This window comes from Mauremys mutica, chromosome 16, assembly GCF_020497125.1.
Source record: "Mauremys mutica isolate MM-2020 ecotype Southern chromosome 16, ASM2049712v1, whole genome shotgun sequence".
NCBI classification, from domain to species: domain Eukaryota; kingdom Metazoa; phylum Chordata; order Testudines; family Geoemydidae; genus Mauremys; species Mauremys mutica.
In genome coordinates, this window is record NC_059087.1 from 23,331,262 (window position 1) to 23,351,050 (window position 19,789).

Consider the following 19,789-nt stretch of genomic DNA (forward strand, 5'->3'; position numbering starts at 1 on the left):
TGTTTGAGTTTTAGTATTCTCCATAAAAAATGGAAGGGAATGCAGAAATATAATTTCACTGTTCAATGGGCCTTGTTTGGGATCTGCAGTTTTCTCCATGTTTACATAGAATGTTGGACCATAATGCCCTTATATAACATTAAAGCTCAGTGGTTTGAGCATTGGCTTGCTAAACCCAAGGTTGTGAGTTCAATCCTTGAGGGGGCCATTTAGGGAACTAGGGTAAAAATCTGTCTGGGGATGGGTCCTGCTTTGAGCAGGGGGTTGGACTAGATGACCTCTTGAGGTCCCTTCCAACCCTGATATTCTATGTTCAAAAGCAACTAAGACAAGCAGGTCTGGAGTTTCAGGGGTCTCTTCCTTAAGTCCCGCCAGTTCTGACTTGGAGAGTTATCCCTCTTTGGAGGGCAAAATAGAAAATGAAGTTGGTTTTTGCTGATTGCAGTTAGAAGGTTTCTTTTTATGGTGTCTAGAGTTTTTGCTCTACAGTTTGGTGAGATCTGGACTTCTCTGAGGAAGCGTTTTGTTTTTTTTCTTTAACCATAAATGCCTTATGTTTCTCCCGGTGACAAGACAACTGGCAGAAGACCTGAGTCTGAAGATAGGTCAAATGTGGACCGTTGTTCTGTTGGCATGTTCCTGTAGTGGAGAGGGATCTTTTCTGTGAATTTTTTTTTTTTGCTACAGTGGCAGAATATATGGGGTGGTGGGCTGAGTCAGATATACATACCTCTGTCTGAAGACTCCTTAATCCCATGAGGCAGCTGGTATTAGGCATTTTTTACAGGGACTCTGATGAACTGTTCTTTGGAGTGATGGGGAGAAGAGGATGGGTGGAGATGTAGGAACAGGTATGGCCTCTGTTTCTTCTAGTTTTGAGGGAAGAGAGAAATGGAGCCAGGTGATGAGCCTTCAGAAGAAATGGATGATGGCTTTCTCTGAAGGAATGAACTCTTTCGGTTGTACTTGATAAGCCCTGCTGGCCTGTCTGTAGATGAAGAGAGCCACAGGAAGGAAATGCCAAGTTCTGAAGCATAAAAAATAAAGGGCAACTTATTCTTTGCTGCTTGGGAGTAGAGATGGCTGTTCTCAGTGGCGATGATGAATAAAAGACGGGTTGGGTTGGAGGAGCTGAATATGAACTGCTGGAGAAGATTATCTGAAATAAGAGACTACATTTCTATGCCCACACTGCAGAGGACCACTTCAGGAGCTGGCAGAGCTTCTACTCTAGCATCAGCACGTGCGTGGTGGTAACTCTGAAGCTGCTGCTGACCTGGTTCTGTGATTCACTATTTGGACCTATACTGTGTGGGCCTGTGTGAAAGCTTAATTGGCTTCTCGGTACTAGAAGACATTTTCCAACTGAAGAAAACAATAATGCCCCTTCCAGGGTGCCAAATTTTGCAGGCTCCTTCTAGATGACTACTTTTTGGCAGGCTTTCATTTTTGTAGCCCGTGTGGTAGAGGGTTGATGCTGTGACTGGATCAAAGGAACCTTTGTGTGCTCCCAAGATGGTTTCCTGAGATAAGAGAAAGGAAGATCAGGGGATAGAAAACGCATGTGTGTTACCTAGAGCAATGTCAGGGAATCAATCCGCTTTCCAGGGTTTGTCAGGTCTGGATCTGCCTCCTGTGCTGCAGAAACTGCTGGAATGGCAAACCTAGCCATGAAGGAGAATAATGTTCTCTGAAGTCTCAACTATTGAGAGCAAGCCTCAAGAAAGGAGACTCTCTAGCTCTACCTTAAAGACCAACTTCATGAACAAAAATGCCCCCCTCTACCAAACTGGCTTACCTGTGAGACACAGGGCCATTTAACTTATTCAAGGCTGTATTTTGTGTGACTTATGTTCCTTCACCCTTGTGAGCCACTGAGGATAAAAATATTTTTTTGCATCTAATATATAACTTATAAAACACTTTTCATCTTCAAAGCAATTTATAAATATCCATCCTGGCAACAACCATGTAGGGAGGACAGAAAGGATTATCCCCACCCTACAAATGGAGAATCTGAAGCATAGAAATTAAGGCACCACTGCACTGAGAACTACACTGATGCAGAGGTTTACCTGCATGATCCTCAGTGCAGAATCAAGGTGTAAGTGGATGGATCACTTGATGATTACCTGTTTGTTCATTCTCTCTGGGCCACTGGCTCATTGGCCACTGTCGGAAGACAGGATATTGGGCTTAGATGGACCTTTGGTCTAACCCAGTATGGCTATTCTTATGTTCTAAATGATATACCCAAGGCTAGAGAGAGAGGGAGGGACATTATGAAAAATGAGACTAAACTCTCAGGAATTCCCTGTCCTCTATTCAAATCACTCTACCACATGTCTTTCCCTTGTTAGATATCCATCCATATATTTGAAACCTTCACCAGCCAATCTGATGCAAAGGAATTTAAAGTTAACTTCAAGATGATTCGGTTTTTTTGGTCTATGGTTTCAGAATCCCATCACACATCTATGAACTGTTCATAACTGCTCATTATCACAAACCATTCTGGCTCCATTTTGGGGAATGCCTTAATTTTTTTTGAAAGCAGATTGGAAGGGGCAGTACTGGCTCAGGAGGCAGCTCTTGGTGGAGGTGGAATCTACTTCTTTTTTTAAACATCTCTTTACCCTTTTTATTATACTACCTAACACTAAAATAGGATAACTGATATATCTATCTGCCTATAAGGTTTAATGCTGGTGATATGTACTTACATAATGGTATCTCATGCAGCTGAGATCCAAGGCCTCGTAGATTTATATTAGCCTTAAAACCAGAGGGAATGAGTGTTTTGTACATGTACTGTATATGTATTTATAAATTCTGTGTATTATATTTCTATATATGTCTGACATAAATCTTTGCTGTGTTCAGGAGCTGGAGGAAAAGCATCGTGAGGCTCAGCTGTCAGCACAGCATCTGGAATTGCAGCTGAAACAGAAAGAGCAGTTCTATGATGAAAAAATCAAAGTAAATATCCCTTTTCATTACCTTCATACTCTCTTTTATAGGTGCATTGGGCTCTGGATTATCCCCAAACAGCTGCTTTTGGACTCTGATCCCTTGTCCTCTGCTTCCTTCTTCACTTCTTCTGAGGGTTGAATGAAAACTAAATAATTCTGCCTTTCTAACCTGTGCCCATCATGCTCTCACCTTTTGTGTGAGGCTGCATTATCCATGTAGGCTTTGTGAGAGCTATATGAATCTAACTGTTAACAGACCATTCTTTTAGAACGGGTGATTCTTATTCAGTGCTTGTGGGAAATCAGTCTTTCAAAAACGCTTTTAATTCTTCCTGATGATCTTGCTTTGATCTGAAGAGCATTAACGCTAGCTTTAAAGCTTTAAATTTAGTAAACACAAAAGCACTTTTGAAATTCCACCTCCTTGGAGCTGTAACATCTGCCAGTGATTCCAGGGATCCACCCACTCTGAATTTTTTCTCTTCTCTAGGATATTTTAAGAATTGTAACAAACAGTTGAAAACATGATTATAGACACCACCTAAAATTAGGGAAACCATAGAGAGAGAGAGACAGGATTATGTAGTCAACTTCAGAATTTATCTAAAAAACCTACAGTTTGTCATTCAGCAAAAGTATTCTTTAAGGATCTCTGTGCCTTCCAAGTGTGATCTTTTCCCACTCTTTGTCATTATGATTTATTACATTTATATAGCACTATAAATTTACACAGCATTTACAAATGTAAAGGCGTGTTCACTGGCCCAAACAGCTTAGTCTGAATAAGATTAGACTTCAAACAACTGTCCAGGAGAGAGAGACTATGATGATGATGATAAAAGAGAGGAGGAATTTCTTGAAAGAAAATACTGAGTAGTGGAGGGTGCATGGCAAATTGGAACAAGCATACTTTTCAAGGCAGGAAGCCAAGAGTTGGATGTTAGAAAGGAGACCAAAGAAGTGGTAAGGTGAAAGGATTGAAAAGAGTGTAAAGAATAGGAGGGAGCAGTAGAGGGAAATGAGAGCCAGGGTATAAATGGGGCAAGATTATGTGGGCTTTGGTAAATGAGATGAGATGACAGTGAAGGGATTTAGGAGGTGGGAAGCATGTATTTGGAGCAGAAATAATAGTAATGGGAGGAAAAACTATAATGAGAACCTGGATTTGGGAGAGGAAGAGCGAGAAAGGTTGAAGATTATGAGCATGGGAGGCACTAAAGATAGTGGAGTTAACAGTGGAGCTAGTGCATGGAGTAAGATTAGGAAGAAAGATGTAGGGAAGAGACTAGACGGAGGGACAAATTCAGTTTTGGAGAGGGGGAGAGTGAGTTTGAAATGGTGGCTCTTCCAAGAAGAGCTGTCTGAGAAACATTGGAGTTGTGACAGGACAGAAGAATTAGAATGGAATCAAAATGTCAGTTGTCTCTTTGAGTCCAACCATCGCTACAACAGTAGTCCATCAAGTCCAGTCCTCCTAGTCCTTTCGTGGCTAGGTTACTGATTTGAATTCAGATCTGTAGTCACTGAAACTTATAGTATTATGAAAGCTCTTACGTACCTCTTATGTATTTATTTTGGGGCTGTTAAGCGATTAAAAAAATTAATTGCGATTAATTGCGCTGTTAAACAATAATAGAATATGATTTATTTAAATATTTTTGGATGTTTTCTACATTTTCAAATATATTGATTTCAATTACAATACAGAATACAAAGTGTACAGTGCTCGCTTTATATTTATTTTTTGTTACAAATATTTGCACTGTAAAAAAACAGAAGAAATAACATTTTTCAATTCATCTAATACAAGTTCTGTAGTGCAATCTCTTTATCATGAAAGTTGAAATTACAAATGTGGAATTATGTAAAAAAAAAAATGCTTTCAAAAATAAAACAATGTAAAGCTTTAGAACTGACAAGTCCACTCAGTCCTACTTCAGCAAATTGCTCAGACAAACAAGTTTGGTTACAGTTTTCAGGAGATAATACTGCCCACTTCTTGTTTAATGTCACCTGAAAGTGAGAACTGGCGTTCGCATGGCACTATTGTAGCCGGCATTGCAAGATATTTACATGCCAGATGCGCTAAAGATTCATATGTCCCTTCATCTTTAACCACTGTTCTAGAGAACATTCGTCCATGGTCATGATGGGTTCTGCTCGATAATGATCGAAAGCAGAGCAGATAGACGCATGTTCGTTTCCATCATCTGAGTCAGATGCCACCAGCAGAAGGTTGATTTTCTTTTTTGGTGGTTCGGGTTCTGTAGTTTCTGCATCGGAGTGTTGCTCTTTTAAGACTTCTGAAAGTATACTCCACACCTCATCCCTCTCAAATTTTGGATGGCACTTCGGGTTCTTAAACCTTGGGTCGAGTGCTGTAGCTATTTTTAGAAATCTCACATTGGTACCCTCTTTGCGTTTTATCAAATCTGCTGTGGAAGTATTCTTAAAATGAACATGTGCTGGGTCATCATCCGAGATTGCTATAACATTAAATATATGGCAGAATGTGGGTAAAACAGAATAGGAGACACAGAGTTCTCTCCCAAGGAGTTCAGTCACAAATTTAATTAATGCATTATTTTTGTAATGAGCATCATCAGCATGGAAACGTCCTCTGGAATGGTGGCTGAAGCATGAAGGGGCATACGAATGTTTATCATATCTGGCACATAAATACCTTGCAACACCAGCTACAAAAGTGCTATGCGAACGCCTGTTCTCACTTCCAGGTAACATTGTAAATAAGAAGCAGGCATCATTATCTCCCATAAACGTAAACAATCTTGGTTGAACAAGAAGTAGGACTGAGTGGACTTGTGGGCTCTAAAGTTTTACATTGTTTTGTTTTTGAGCGCAGTTATGTAACAAAAAAATCTACATTTGTAAGTTACACTTTCACGATAAGAGATTGTACTACAGTACTTGTATGAGGTGAATTGAAAAATACTATTTCTTTTATTTTTACAGTGAAAATATTTGTGATAAAAATAATATAAAGTGAACACTGTACACTTTGTATTCTGTGTTGTAATAGAAATCAATATATTTGACAATGTTGAAAAACATCCAAATATATTTAATAAATTTGAATCGGTATTCTGTTGTTTAACAGTGCAGTTAATCATGATTAATTTTTTTAATTGTGATTAATTTTTTTGAGTTAATCGCATGAGTTAACTGCGATTAATGGACAGCCCTAATTAATTTTTTAATTTCAATTTATTTAAAATCCAAAGTTGTGGACATATGTGCAGAGTATTAATTAAAAAAAAAAAATCTATGCAACAGCCAAAAGGAGTTGTTTCAGTTCACTTTCTAGTGAACAAGTGTTGGTATCTCTCAAGTCGCCACCTTACTTGGTGCTCTTGTTATATGTCTCAGCAGAGAGGCAAAGGATTAAAGTAGTCATGGAGGCTGAATTACTCTCTCATACCTACATGTGGTTCTTCCCAGTGCTGGCTCCAGCTTTTTTGCCGCCCCAAGTGGCGAAGAGGGAAAAAAAATAAAAATAAATAAAGCCACGATCAGCGGCACTTCGACGGCCGGTCCTTCCCTCCGAGAGAGACTGAGGGACCCGCAGCCGAATTGCTGCTGAAGACCCTGATGTGCCGCCCCTTTCCATTGGCCGCCCCAAGCACCTGCTTCCTGCGCTGGTGCCTGGACCCGGCCCTGGTTCTTACAGGTCAATGTTGAGGCACATCAGTGAGGTAATGAAAAGGAGCTTACATTGCCACTTTGCTGCACCATACTTCTCTGTGAATAGAGGAATTAATTTTCCATGTATGTCTTTCATGAGCACAAATTATGAAACTGTTTAAAAAACAATAACAGCCCGTAGTATTTCCAATAACTCCTTTTACTCATTAAACTCAACCTTTTCAGATAGCTGAGTAGTCCCCTCAAAGTTTGCTGTCCCAGGCATTTCCTGCCATCCCATCTAGTTTTCCTTAAAAGGTGGTCACGCCCCTTCGTTGATTGTAACCCTTCCCTGGTGGCTTTCTTTTTGACTGCCCTTTGACTAATGAAACAGGTTCAAGGACAGAACAAGGAGTAATGGTCTCAAGTTGCAGTGGGGGAGGTTTAGGTTGGATATTAGGTAAAACTTTTTCACTAGGAGGGTGGTGAAGCACTGGAATGGGTTACCTAGGGTGGTGGTGGAATCTCCTTCCTTAGAGGTTTTTAAGGTCAGGCTTGACAAAGCCCTGGCTGCGATGATTTAGTTGGGAATTGGTCCTGCTTCGAGCAGGGGGTTGGACTAGATGACCTCCTGAGGTCCCTTCCAACCCTGATATTCTATGATTCAAAGTGAGGAAATTTGTTTTGTTTACTTCAGGTGCTAGATGCTCAGATGAAGAAAGATCTTGCCGATAAGGAAGCACTTGAGAATATGCTGCGAAGACATGAAGAAGAAGCACATGAGAAATGCAAAATTCTGGCTGAGCAGAAGGCGGTAGGTGTAACTGAATCAGAAACAGAAACATTTTAAGAGTATTTTAAGTCTCTTACCCAGTGATGTTCCTACAATAAAGATCTTTTGCTGCTGGGTCTTGTTGCTGGAGGCTTCTTGGGGGTGGGGAAGAGGGGTGTGTGTTTGTGTGGTGGTTTGTTTTGTTTTGAAAGCTGTCCTTTTAATTCATGATGTCTGCAAGAACATTCCCTTTCAAGAAAATCATCCATGCCTAGTATGTTACTACCTGGCAGTCCAGCACATGGTTCACATGGGAGCTGCTTGCTCGTGATCTGGACGAGACTGAAAAGCAGTTATAGATTGATGTAACAGATGTAACATCTGAATATGTGATTGCTTCTTTGTTTTCTTGTCCACTCAGTCTGATATCTTGTTTCTGAATGAAGTTTCTAGAAGTGATTTTTAAGTGCCCCCTTGCTGTAGTCACTAATTTCCATCACATGATCTCAAAGGCAGACTGCTCTGTTTCAGATGATCAATGCCATGGATTCGAAGATAAGGTCATTGGAGCAGAGAATAGTCGAATTGTCTGAGGCTAATAAACTGGCAGCAAATAGCAGCCTTTTTACACAGAGAAACATGTAAGTAAAGGAACTGCTACAGCACTCTTGCATTTACAAGCCCCGGTGTGAGCTCAGTAAGACCTGTTCTCCAAATATATTATTTCTCTAACAAGCAACTATAGTTTGCTCAATATTTTATTTCCCCTATCATAGCTGTTCAGTTTTATTGGTCTGTGTTGTTGCATTTGTTTTGGATCATTTCATGAGACTTGCTGTCCCTTTTTTTGCTGCATGCAATTTTTCAAAAAAAAAAAAAAAATATATATATATATATAAATATATATATATATATATATATATATATGTCTGAAACACTTCTTGAGAAGCAGTAATTCCAATACTGTTCCAGCTGTGGAGATATATAACAATTAGTACACCTCTACCCCGATATAACGCTGTCCTCGGGAGCCAAAAAATCTTACCGCATTATAGGTGAAACCGCATTATATCAAACTTGCTTTGATCCACCGGAGTGCGCAGCCCCGCCCCCCTGGAGCTCTGCTTTATCACGTTATATCCGAATTTGTGTTATATCGAGTCGCTTTATATCGGGGTAGAGGTGTATTCCTTTTGCTTCTGGTGTTTAGGACTTGATCACATTTGCTTCTTGTGGCATTACTCATTGGAACTCAAAGCCTTATTATAATTATTTGACACTCAAAGATGAGAAGAAAATGTTAAATGTCCTTTCTTCACAAAGCTTCCGTCCTGCTCCCAACAGCTGTTAAGACATCTAAGAAAATGGGATATTGGTTTAGGAATTTTCCTTCATTTTTAAATGTTAATTATAAATATGAGGTATTGGTGTTATCTCGGCCTGTTTTAGTTTTTTTTTTTTTAAAAAGGGGTGGGGGCACGAGCCGAGCCCTAGGGTCGAAGTGATTCTTTAATTCTGATTCCTTATTTCTGATCCTGAAAGTATTTGGATACAATATCAGCCACAATGATTCTATATGGTTTTTAGCTTCAGTTCCTCTTCAGATCTTCTCATCAATGGCCAGTCGAGCTCTCAGTTTAGCCATTTAGGGACCTTACTTTTCCTCCCCATGGCAGCTCCCTCAGGGTATTCAATTGGGACCTACAGTCCTCTTCGCTCACTGCAGCATCAGCAGCTGTGCTAGAGGTAAATCCTTATTTTAAAAAAATGAATAATAAAATACTGGGTCTTTTGTTGCTATTGTCTCAAATATTTGATTCCATCTCAGAACCAGATTTTGGTTCAGATTTTAACTTAGATGCCTTATCTTCCCATGAAGATAATTGTTTTCCCTTATTTTTTTCCTAAATGGTTTTAAGTGATTTTAAGGCGATGTTCTGTGTTACATGAGATTCTACTTTCATGTGTAGGAAAGAGCATATGCTACTTAATATCCTGTAAGTAGGAAAAAATAGGGCTTGAGTTGTTCCTATCAGTGAGATATTAGTCATATCAAAGTTTGTCTGTCTGGAGAAATATGTGCAGACCATCAGCTGCATAGTGGAATGCTGGGTGGCATCTCTGAGGACAGCAGTTGGTTAGATCCATTTGTGAAGTAAAGCAAGGTTGAGTTTTGGCAAAGATTCTCTGAACTCTTCTTTTAGCAGTGATTGTACCAACAGAGATGTAATAAAAATTCCTGGCTTTACATTTCAAACTTCTGTCAAGCTCTTCAACCTGAGCAGACTGAAATCTTCCACAAAAGTAACTGTTAAAGTTATATATGAGTTGCTTTATGCAGATGATTATACTCTTGTTATATGCACTCTAGTTAATCATCCAAAAAGCTTGTAGAGGCTGCTAAAACCATAATATCATTAATCTGAAGAATCCAGAAGTAATCATACATGGGAAAGCATAGGTAAGACTTAGCATCAGTCAGTCGTCTTGAACTCAGTGTGGTAATAGATTTCACTTCTCTTGAAATGCAGTTCTTGCTGACTAAAGAAATGTTTACCAGAATCAAAAAGGGGCATTCTTCCGGTTAAAATATTAACTTTGGAACCAGCATGGTTGTCATATGTGAGACCAAAGTTCCATGTTCACCATGCTGTAATGATTTCTTTCTTGGTCTATGGCTATGAAAAATGGAGACATTTGCCAGCATATAGGAGTTGGAGAAACTTAATCAAGACACTTTGGAACTCTTATGGATATCAAATCATAAGATAGACTGGTGGCTGGATGTTATAAGGATGGGTATTGTAATAATTTAATAATAAAATCACAAATAATGCAATTCTGCAAAGAGGATGCATAAACAGCTTTGAAAGTCTACTACTGAAAGCAACGTTTAGCTGAACTAGATGCAGCCTCTGAAAGGAGGACACCAGACTCAAATCAAAAGACAGAGGAAGAAATATAATGATGGCTAAAAAAAGAATTCTACCCATTGTGACTTATGTTAAATATTCACATGTTGGGAGGGAGTGGCAAACAAATTGCTTTGGCAAGTCAGTAATCGTGCAGCAAATTTAAAGTGAGTCATGTTAGTCATTAAGAGAAGTGAGTTCTTTTTGAGCAGAGACTGTAGATCTTATAGATATAACTAGCAAACCCTACTGCATTACTCTGACCTGTGAAAAGGCATGTAAATCTGTAACTGAACCATATTTGAATCCACAAAAGCTATTACTAAACTGAGCATTATCGATATGGACAGTTAGCAGTTAGAGCCTTCAAGGAACTGTGGAATCCAACTAGCCTTTGTTCTATCAGTAACTAAAAAAACTAATGATTGGTTCTGAAGGAGGCAGAGTCATTTCTCATTCTACTGTTGCCCTGGCTATTTGGACAATTCTGGCTGCCAATAATCAGTTGAGGGAAGTTAAAGAGGGAAGGATGATTTTTTTTTTCTTATCAAAGCACAGGACTGTGACTCAGAAGACCTGGGTTCTATTTCTAGCTCTGCTATGTGATCCCAGGCAACCCATGTAATTTCTCTGGGAGAGGGATAATAATACCTATCTCACAGTATTTTTCTGCATATGAGTTCATTAATATTTGTAAACTCTGTGAAGAACCTGAATGGAAGACATTATACAAGTGCAAAGTTTTCAAATGTATTATAATATGATTGTAGGAAGCTACCACTAATTCAGAAAGAGCTTTTCAGCTCTTTTTCAATTAGGGTATCTAATTATCAAGCCTTCATGGTAAATAAATAAATAAATAAAAATAGATCATTGGCTGTAGCAGAAGTTACCAGCTTCTGAATTTCTTGGGAGCACAAGTAATTGTGTGTTCAGTGCATACATCAGGGTTTCAGTCAGGGCAAAAGTTTGCTAAAGTGTTGGCCAGATTGGACTCCTAGCAAGTTTCTGAAGTCCAGAACTAATCTGTATGCAATGAAGCCAGTTGCAGTTCCTCTGATCTTTTAATATGGACGTCTAATGTATGGAAGTTCCTGCTCCAGCATTCATTGAACCATTTTTTTTCCAAATGGAAAAACAAATGATGAGGAAAAGGTTGACAGCTTAGAATGAGTTGTTGATCAGACATTCTTGTAGGTTTCCAAAGGTTTGGTGTTCACCTTTCTCCATGTACAAACAGATGTACAACCTGCAAAACTATGATATCTGAGCTACTCAAGGCACATACTTGGTTTAATCACCGATGTGGGAATATGTGCAGAAGCCGACATAAGAGTCCCTATTTTTTCCATAAAGGGGATGTGAAATTTAAAATAGGAAGAGCTAATTTTGATGTGATCACATTCTGCTTACCAGGAAACTTTTATACCAATGAAACTACATGATCAAGATATATCTTGATTATGTCTTGTCTTGTTGTGTATTTTCCTATCAGGAAAGCCCAGGAGGAGATGATCTCAGAGCTCAGACAGCAGAAGTTCTACCTGGAAACACAGGCTGGGAAGTTAGAAGCCCAGAACCAAAAACTAGAAGAGCAATTGGAGAAGATCAGTCTTCAGGACCATACTGACAAGAACCGCCTGTTGGAGTTAGAGACTAGACTGCGAGAGGTGAAAATTTAATCTTTTGCAGACTGATGTACTTGGTCATATCCCCTTTCAAGGAGTACAGTGAGAATTAAAATTAAGTAGTTTTAGTTTTCAGTTTTCAGCACTACAGGATAATGACTTGAGCTGAATGACCCAATTTTTGCTCCATTTCTGTAACAGTGGAAATGTCCTTGCTGGAAAGAGTTGAGCATGACTATTTTGGGTTTTTGTTTCTTAGACTGGTCGAGTCTGAGTTTCTAGATCAGCTTGCTTTCTTAGAACCAAATTTATTTGCATCCTTTTGTACAACATCCTTTAATAGTGCCCAGATATAATTGTGATGGGCACAGTATATATGCTTAGCTGGATAATTCATTTATTTTCCATTGTAGACTTGAAAAATCAAGTTTTTATATTATTTTCGAATAAAAAGGACAGACAGGCAGAAATAGGTTGGAATCACCTCATGTTCCAGAGAAGAGTAACAAAAATGATTAAAGGTCTAGAAAACATGACCTATCAGGGAAGATTGAAAAAAATGGGGCTTGCTTAGTCTGGAAAAAAAGAAGACTGAGAGGAGACATAACAGTTTTCAAGTACATAAAAGGTTGTTACAAGGAGGAGGGAGAAAAATTGTTGTTCTTAACCTCTGAGGTTAGGACAAGAAGCAACGGGCTTAAATTGCAGCAAGGGAGGTTTAGGTTGGACATTAGGAAATAACTTCCTGTTAGGGTGGTTAAGCACTGGAATAAATTGCCTAGGGAAGTTGTGGAATCTCCATCATTGGGGATTTTTAAGAGCAGGTTAGACAAACTCCTGTCAGGGATGGTCTAGATCAGGGGTCGGCAACCTTTCAGAAGTGGTGAAAGTCTTCATTTATTCACTCTAATTTAAGGTTTCACATGCCGGTAATACATTTTAACATTTTTAGAGAGTCTCTTTCTATGTCTATAATATATAACTAAACTATTGTTGTATGTAAAGTAAATAAGGTTTTTAAAATGTTTAAGAAGCTTCATTTAAAATTAAATTAAAATGCAGAGCCCCCTGGACCGGTGGCCAGGACCTAGGCAGTGTGAGTGCCACTGAAAATCAGCTCGTGTGCCGCCTTTGGCACGCGTGCCATAGGTTGCCTACCCCTGGTCTAGGTAATACTTAGTCCTGCCATGAGTGCAGGGGACTGGACTAGATGACCTCTTGAGGTCCCTTCAAGTCCTATGGTTCCCTGGATAATGTCTTTTTTCCTTCTTTGCTGTCCCTCCTCTAATTCTCAATAAAGACCGAGAGCTCTACTCTGGCTAAGAGGTTTGGGATGTCCAATGTCATTCCTTTAATTAGCCAGTTGTTGCTAGACATCAGTGTAAGGTCTTCTGGCAGGCCTATTTTTCACACATCTGCAATATTATGGGCAGATTCCCTTTCAATAACATAAGGAGTCAGGCTTAAAGTATTTTAGCTTGAAAATAATCTTTTTCCCAGGGCAATCCTTGGAGGAGGGCATATAAGTGAACAAGCAGCAGGAAGAAAAATTGGAACTTATTCTTTGAACTATTTTCTCCACTCTGCCATGGTAAATGGGATCTGCCAAGATGTTGCATCAGTGCAGCGATAGATCTGTCTGTAACAAGAATCTGAAGGGAAGTTTAAATATGAAAGTAATTGAACAGTATGTAAAGACACTTATCTATTCAAAGTAATATTGATAGCTTCTTCTTACAAAGCCTCAAATGCAGTATATTAACTTGCAACTATGGAAGATAATCACACAAATTATACTTCAACTTTCATATTGTCACAATTATTTATATCAACATTTGATATGTATTTACAACATAGCTGGCATTACTCTTATATCCTAGTTTTCATTTCAGAACACCATATAGTTATATGTTTGAACCTTTTCAAACCAAATGAGTGTTTTTCAAGTGATGGATGAAGCAGCATCCTGGGGATAGTTACCTTCAGGTCTGATTTTTAACTAATCCATCCAAATCTGACATTAGACTGGAGTGTTGCCATGTAATCCCAGAGTGTAATTCTAGGGCAGGCCTCTAGTTTGAAATGAACAAATGTAGCAGCTGTACTCTCCATTTCCTTATTAGTAACTCATATCCAGCTGCTGTTGTTTCTCTCCAGGTTAGCTTAGAGCATGAAGAACAAAAGCTGGAATTGAAACGACAGTTAACAGAATTGCAGCTGACCCTCCAGGAAAGAGAATCTCAGATTTCAGGGCTTCAAGCTGCACGATCAGCCCTAGAGAATCAGCTCCGTGAGGCTAAAACTGAACTAGAGGAGACTACAGCTGAGGCAGAGGAGGAGATTCAAGCTCTCACGGTGAGTCCTATACTTCTGGATTGGTATTGCGAACTATACCTGCAGATCTGACAGAATGTTGATGCACACTTCATAATAATTGTCCTAACTTATTCGTTTTGAGGTTGTCCTAACTTAAATTTTGTATGTTTTTCATTTTGCAATGCAACATATGAAATGTGCCTTGGATTGAGGAAGGCACAGAGACGGCTGAAATGTCAGAGTTCTTTGTCACTCAAAAAATACGTATGCCTGTTATTTGTTGTCCACTTGTGTGAAAACTGATTGGCTATTAGTGAAAATGTCATCAGTTTACTTGATAAGCTAAAAGCCCCACACTAAATTATTTCTACTGTACGACTTTAACTTTCTGCTGTTTTGACCTTTGAAAGTAGTGCTGTTTTAAAAGGAATGTGATCACAAATGTTCTGATATTTTCTCTATAATAAGTTAGCCAACTCTGCTATCCTTTTAAAAAAAAATCAGACACGTACTGTTGTTACTTCTCTAATTTTACTCCAAAGGCTGTTCCATTAAGAATTGCTACTTTTAGATCTTGCAGTCTCTTGTGAGGTGTGTGAATTCCACAAACTTCAGCAGGGGTTGGGGTGGGGGAAAGATTTTTCCCTGCCCAATGAACGGAACACTTAATTATATGCTGCTGGTTGCTGCTTTGAGTAAAAAAGATGCTTTTAAACTGTTGGATTTTAAATAATGTTTGCTTTGCGAAGGCTTGCTAATGCTGTGGGAGGCAAAGAAATAACTGACCTCCTACTTGAGCTGCCGGCTATCACTCATCGAAGTATCAGTCTTCACTGACCTTCAAATCCAGTTATTTTAGAGTACTGGAAATAGTCTGTTGGCTCAATAGAATCTGATAAAAGGGAATCTCCTTGAGTCCTTATTCCTGCTATTATCACTATTCAGATGGGATGGGGGTTCAGCTGAAGACTGGTGTGTGTGTGTATGCCAATGCTGTTGGATATCCCAGGGGTGAGGAGGGAGATCATTCACTCAGAATTGTTCTAAACTGGTATATACTGGGTAATATATGCTAGGAAAATGCAACAGTAACTGAATAGGGCATGGCAGCAGTTCATCTCAAATACAAAACAGTTCTTTTTGCTCAAAAGTGAAATGGTCCCACTGAAATTTGAAAATTTTGGCAGAATTGTTAGCTGCCATGCGAACAGAATGATGACGTGTTTGGTATTTCTTCCTACCACACCAATGAAACAGATGAATGTGTGTGATCTGTGCTTGCTCAGGCAGATATTACCACAACTGTTCTGGTGAAATGGTAGTGCTTTTGTACCAGCTATCGTAAGATTCCAATTTGGCACCTCCATGTCACTTTACTCCAGTTTAATGGGTTGGGATATTTTTTGTTTTGAGGGTCTTTTTTGCATTGCCTGTTCTGGTAAGATAACTTTTTAGTTATCACATTGGACTTCTGCTGACCAACTTTTCCTATTGAGTCTCTTGGCTGTAAGGAAAATGTCTTGAATAAAGGTGATTAGATGTGCTAGTGCACTAGCTTTTTATCTGTTAAGGCCTTAATATGCATATGATATTAGTCACAACTTAAATCAGTTTGACAGCCTGAGTGAATCTTGAGAGAGGCCATGAGGCTGAAACATGAAGTTTGCTTTATCATGCTTTGCTTGTTAATAAGGAAGTAAAATGATGCATGCATTATTTCATTCTTTAAAAATGCTTTGCAGCTTTTAATACTTTGGTTTCCATCTTCCAAAGAAACCATTATTTAGTTTAGTCACGGTTTGGGAGAGTCTTAGGACTAAACAGGAGTTCCTCAGGATAGGGTTGAGGTAGATTGGCAGAGCAGTTTGCGGAAGCGTATATAGTGCTTCATTGTAGACTTTTCTTTGCAATCATTAAAATATATGTAGTATTAAAAACATGTTACATGCAGTATTAATCCAAATGTGGAAGTAAAAACAAACTACTCAAATTATCTTAAGCGAAGAAGGTACACACTTAACATTAAATGGTCACTTACCTTGGAAACCACTTAAGATGGAATGTTTTGCATCATCCAGTTTGTTGTACATTTTGCTAAAGTAGCTCAGAATTGGGAGCATGTGCGTGCTTTGATTAAGTAGGATATGACTTAATCAGTTCTTTGCCACTACAGAGTGCTTTCATAGCCTGCAACATCTGTCTTCCAAACTTTGCTTGCTGATAGATTGTTCTGCAGTTTATTTAGCAACAGCTGTTGGATTCTAATTCTAATGTATGAAAAATTGATGATTAACTTCTTACCTCCCTTAGGCACATAGAGATGAAATCCAGCGTAAATTTGAAGCCCTTCGTAATAGCTGCACAGTGAGTATTAAATACAGATCATTGAATTATTTTGAAATTAAGGATAAGGAAGGAAACAAACTCATTTACTCCTTGATGGCAATTGTTCCTGACATTGGCTTCTGGCTTGCAGGAGTTAGCCTGATTGGATCTGATTTCGTTTAGGCCTCAAATAAACCTCAATTTAGAGGTTTTATTCTGATTTAAAATTGACACTGCCTTCATCTTTTTGGAGAAGGAAGTCAATTCAAATATCTCATTGCAGTGCAGCTAGTAAGAATGGTGTAGCAGCTGCAAAAATTATGTGGGATATAGATTTTTTCCTTTTATAAGGGAAGGGAAAAGTCTCCCTGTCCAAATCCTGAGCTATATTATAGATCTAGGCCAGAGTGAAGGCTCTATCTTGCCACTCTGGGTTTTAAGGAGGGCTTTAACTCTGTCTGAATGGAAAAGAAGTCCTGTGCTTCTGAATAATACATTGTTACATTGTTCAAAGAGAACTCATTTAGGTTCTTAACTTGTACATTCTGTTACTCAAGAGATCTTTTGATATGTTTTTTCATTCATTTAATTCATACGGGACAGATGTCCTAGATTTTGTATTCCTTATCGTTAGATGTTTTTCCAGATCTGCACTCTTTTTTTTTTCTTATTTCTTTATGGTGCTGTGTGGACCATGATGACATCGATGTTTCAATGACACACAAATTCTAGAAGTGTCACACACTGACCACCATCTTCTGTGTAATAATTGGAGGCAGGTCTCTTCAGTCTTTCTAACCTCTCCTCCACTAGCTGGATCTAATTGCTCCTTACCTCTGTAATGGGTATTCCTCTCCCATACTCAGTGACCTCTCCACAAAGTTAATTGTCCACCATGCTTTGATTGCATAGTCATAGGTGCTGTAGGAAAACCCAAGGTAGAAAGAAAATGCCTTTTTTCAAGAACATCTTTCAGAATTTTTTTTTTTTTAACCTTCCAAATCTGTTCCTCAGGGCCAGGAAATTTTTTTACTCTGTTTCCAGCGTATACTGATTTGAAAAAATGAGAAATTAAGTAAGGCCTAGTCTTAATTTGCTGTGGCTTAACCTCTTCCAAAATAAATTCAGACTATCTGTACCTTCTGTCCTCTCTGTCAAGGAGGTAGAGGGTCCACATGTGTACTTCTATCTATCAGTGCTTATTCCCACAGTTGCTTTTTCTATTTCCGTGGTAGATACTCCTTTTCATTCCCTCATTCTCTGTCTTGCTGTCAGCACAGAATAGCAGCTTTCTGTGCAAGTGACTGATACAGATTATTGGATTTGGCCAGCTTCAAAGATCACATAATCTGTGGATATTCCCATAAATTCTCTCTTCTGCACAGCAAGCTAACTTAAAGAAGTCAACATTCATTATTTGGCTCATCTATGACTTTGTAAGAATGGGCAATAATCTCCAACAGTGAGGACTGGCACAAGTTGATGCCAAACACGCCAGGTGGTTTCAAGAACAGTGTGAACTTTGGAGATGCCACATCAAAAGATTTGCAAGTGTAATGTTCATCTTAGGTCCTTTAGAAGGGTGGTTCATACAGCAGCCAATCCCCATCCATAAGAAATTAATCAAATAGCAACTGAATGAATAGTGAATGAATAAAAATTCCAACACCACATTCAGTTTGCAACCCAAGAGAATGAAAAATATAGTTCTCAAGACTTCTCTCAGTAGTTCAAAGGTATAAACTCTCATTTCATATCAGAAGACGTCTAACAGCCTACCCTCTTCTCTTCATAAGAATTGAGGAAATGACAGCACAATCTTGTTATTGAGCAAGGAGAGATCAGTGCATTCTTGTCATGCCTCTTTCTCTGATGCTTCAACCCCATGTTCATTCAGTAATGACCATTATGATGCAGTTGTAACTTTTTAGTGGACATACAAGGCTATGCCACAGTGGTTCAGGGGTGCTGGAACAATTTTTATAGTGGGGGTGCTGAGAGCCATTGAACCAAACTGTAAACCCTGTATATGATGGAAACCACTTCAAACCTGGGGGTGCGGCAGCACCCCTAGTTCCAGCAGTGGTTCAGAATTTGTGCTGAACTAAAAATAAGATCCATTAGGGTTGTAATTCAAACACATTCCTTTTTAGTCAGCCTAGTAAGAATTAGTGGCCTCTACTCATAAGGGATGTTACTTCAAGATGAACATCAAGAGTGAATTTCCTTGAAGCACTGTGCTGTCAAACTTTATAATGGCCATTGCATTTGTTTTACTTTACTTACAAGTTCAAAGCAATGTAAGTATGAAAATAAAATGAATTATACAGATAATGTATTACTGAAGACTGAATGATTTTGATAATGTAGAATGAAAAATTGCTGTACAGAATGGTAGGTAAAGATACTTACAATCTACTTTCTTTGATATCTCCTAGTTGTTTAACTCTTTAGAGGTCCGGGCGTCTGGACACAGAGCAAGCTTACACTTCTAATGTATGTTCTGCTTTATTTATACCCTCAGTCCACTCGTGTCCCTCCAACCAAGTCAGGTTACTGTCAGACTCTTCTGTTTGTGTACTTTAATATTACTATGATTTGGGATTCGTGCATAGAGAATGTTGTTGTGTGATTGTATTGCAAGCCTTTTGTTCTTGCTAGAAGTGCCCCTGCTTGGTGCGTGAACTACATATTCAATTGCTCTCTGATAGATTCAGGCTTGATCAGGTTAATCAGTGTACTTCAGTATATCTTTCTATTCCCATCAGGAACAAAAACAAATCTTAGCCTTTGCTCTTAGTCTTATAAGAAATAACATAATTACAGTAAAAATTGCTTTACTTCTCTCATATCTTATCACATCCGTAGCTTATCCAGCAAGTCTGCTAAAAGGGAAAGTCTAATTCTGTGCTTCCAAAGATTCAGTACATCAAAAATGCATCACTTGACTTTTTTGAAATCATATTCCATAACAAATATTTTCAAGACAGTCAGAAGGATTCTACTAATAAAATGCATTTAATTAAATAGGGAAGTTTGTATTTTTGACACCTTGCTCTTATTTATGGTTTACTGATGGATTTAATGATTTTAGACAACAAAAACAGTTACGTTGGCTTCAGCAGTAATGTAAGCATTTCATAAATATAAATTTCAGTAAAGAGACAGTAAAAATATCTGTGAAGACTTAGGAAAAAAATTAGATCCTTAAATAAATTACTA

The 19,789-nt window shown here is 38.6% G+C and overlaps 1 protein-coding gene across 1 annotated transcript in view; it reads left to right on the plus strand.

Annotated features, from left to right (window-relative positions):
* Nucleotides 1-19,789, plus strand: part of CIT (citron rho-interacting serine/threonine kinase) — a 94,697-nt gene that overhangs the window by 42,744 nt on the left and 32,164 nt on the right. The window contains exons 19-24 of the mRNA XM_044990343.1: nt 2,884-2,979; nt 7,312-7,428; nt 7,918-8,027; nt 11,794-11,968; nt 14,084-14,281; nt 16,553-16,606. Of these exons, the coding sequence (XP_044846278.1) occupies nt 2,884-2,979; nt 7,312-7,428; nt 7,918-8,027; nt 11,794-11,968; nt 14,084-14,281; nt 16,553-16,606 (750 nt within the window). The remainder of the gene's footprint in view (nt 1-2,883; nt 2,980-7,311; nt 7,429-7,917; nt 8,028-11,793; nt 11,969-14,083; nt 14,282-16,552; nt 16,607-19,789) is intronic.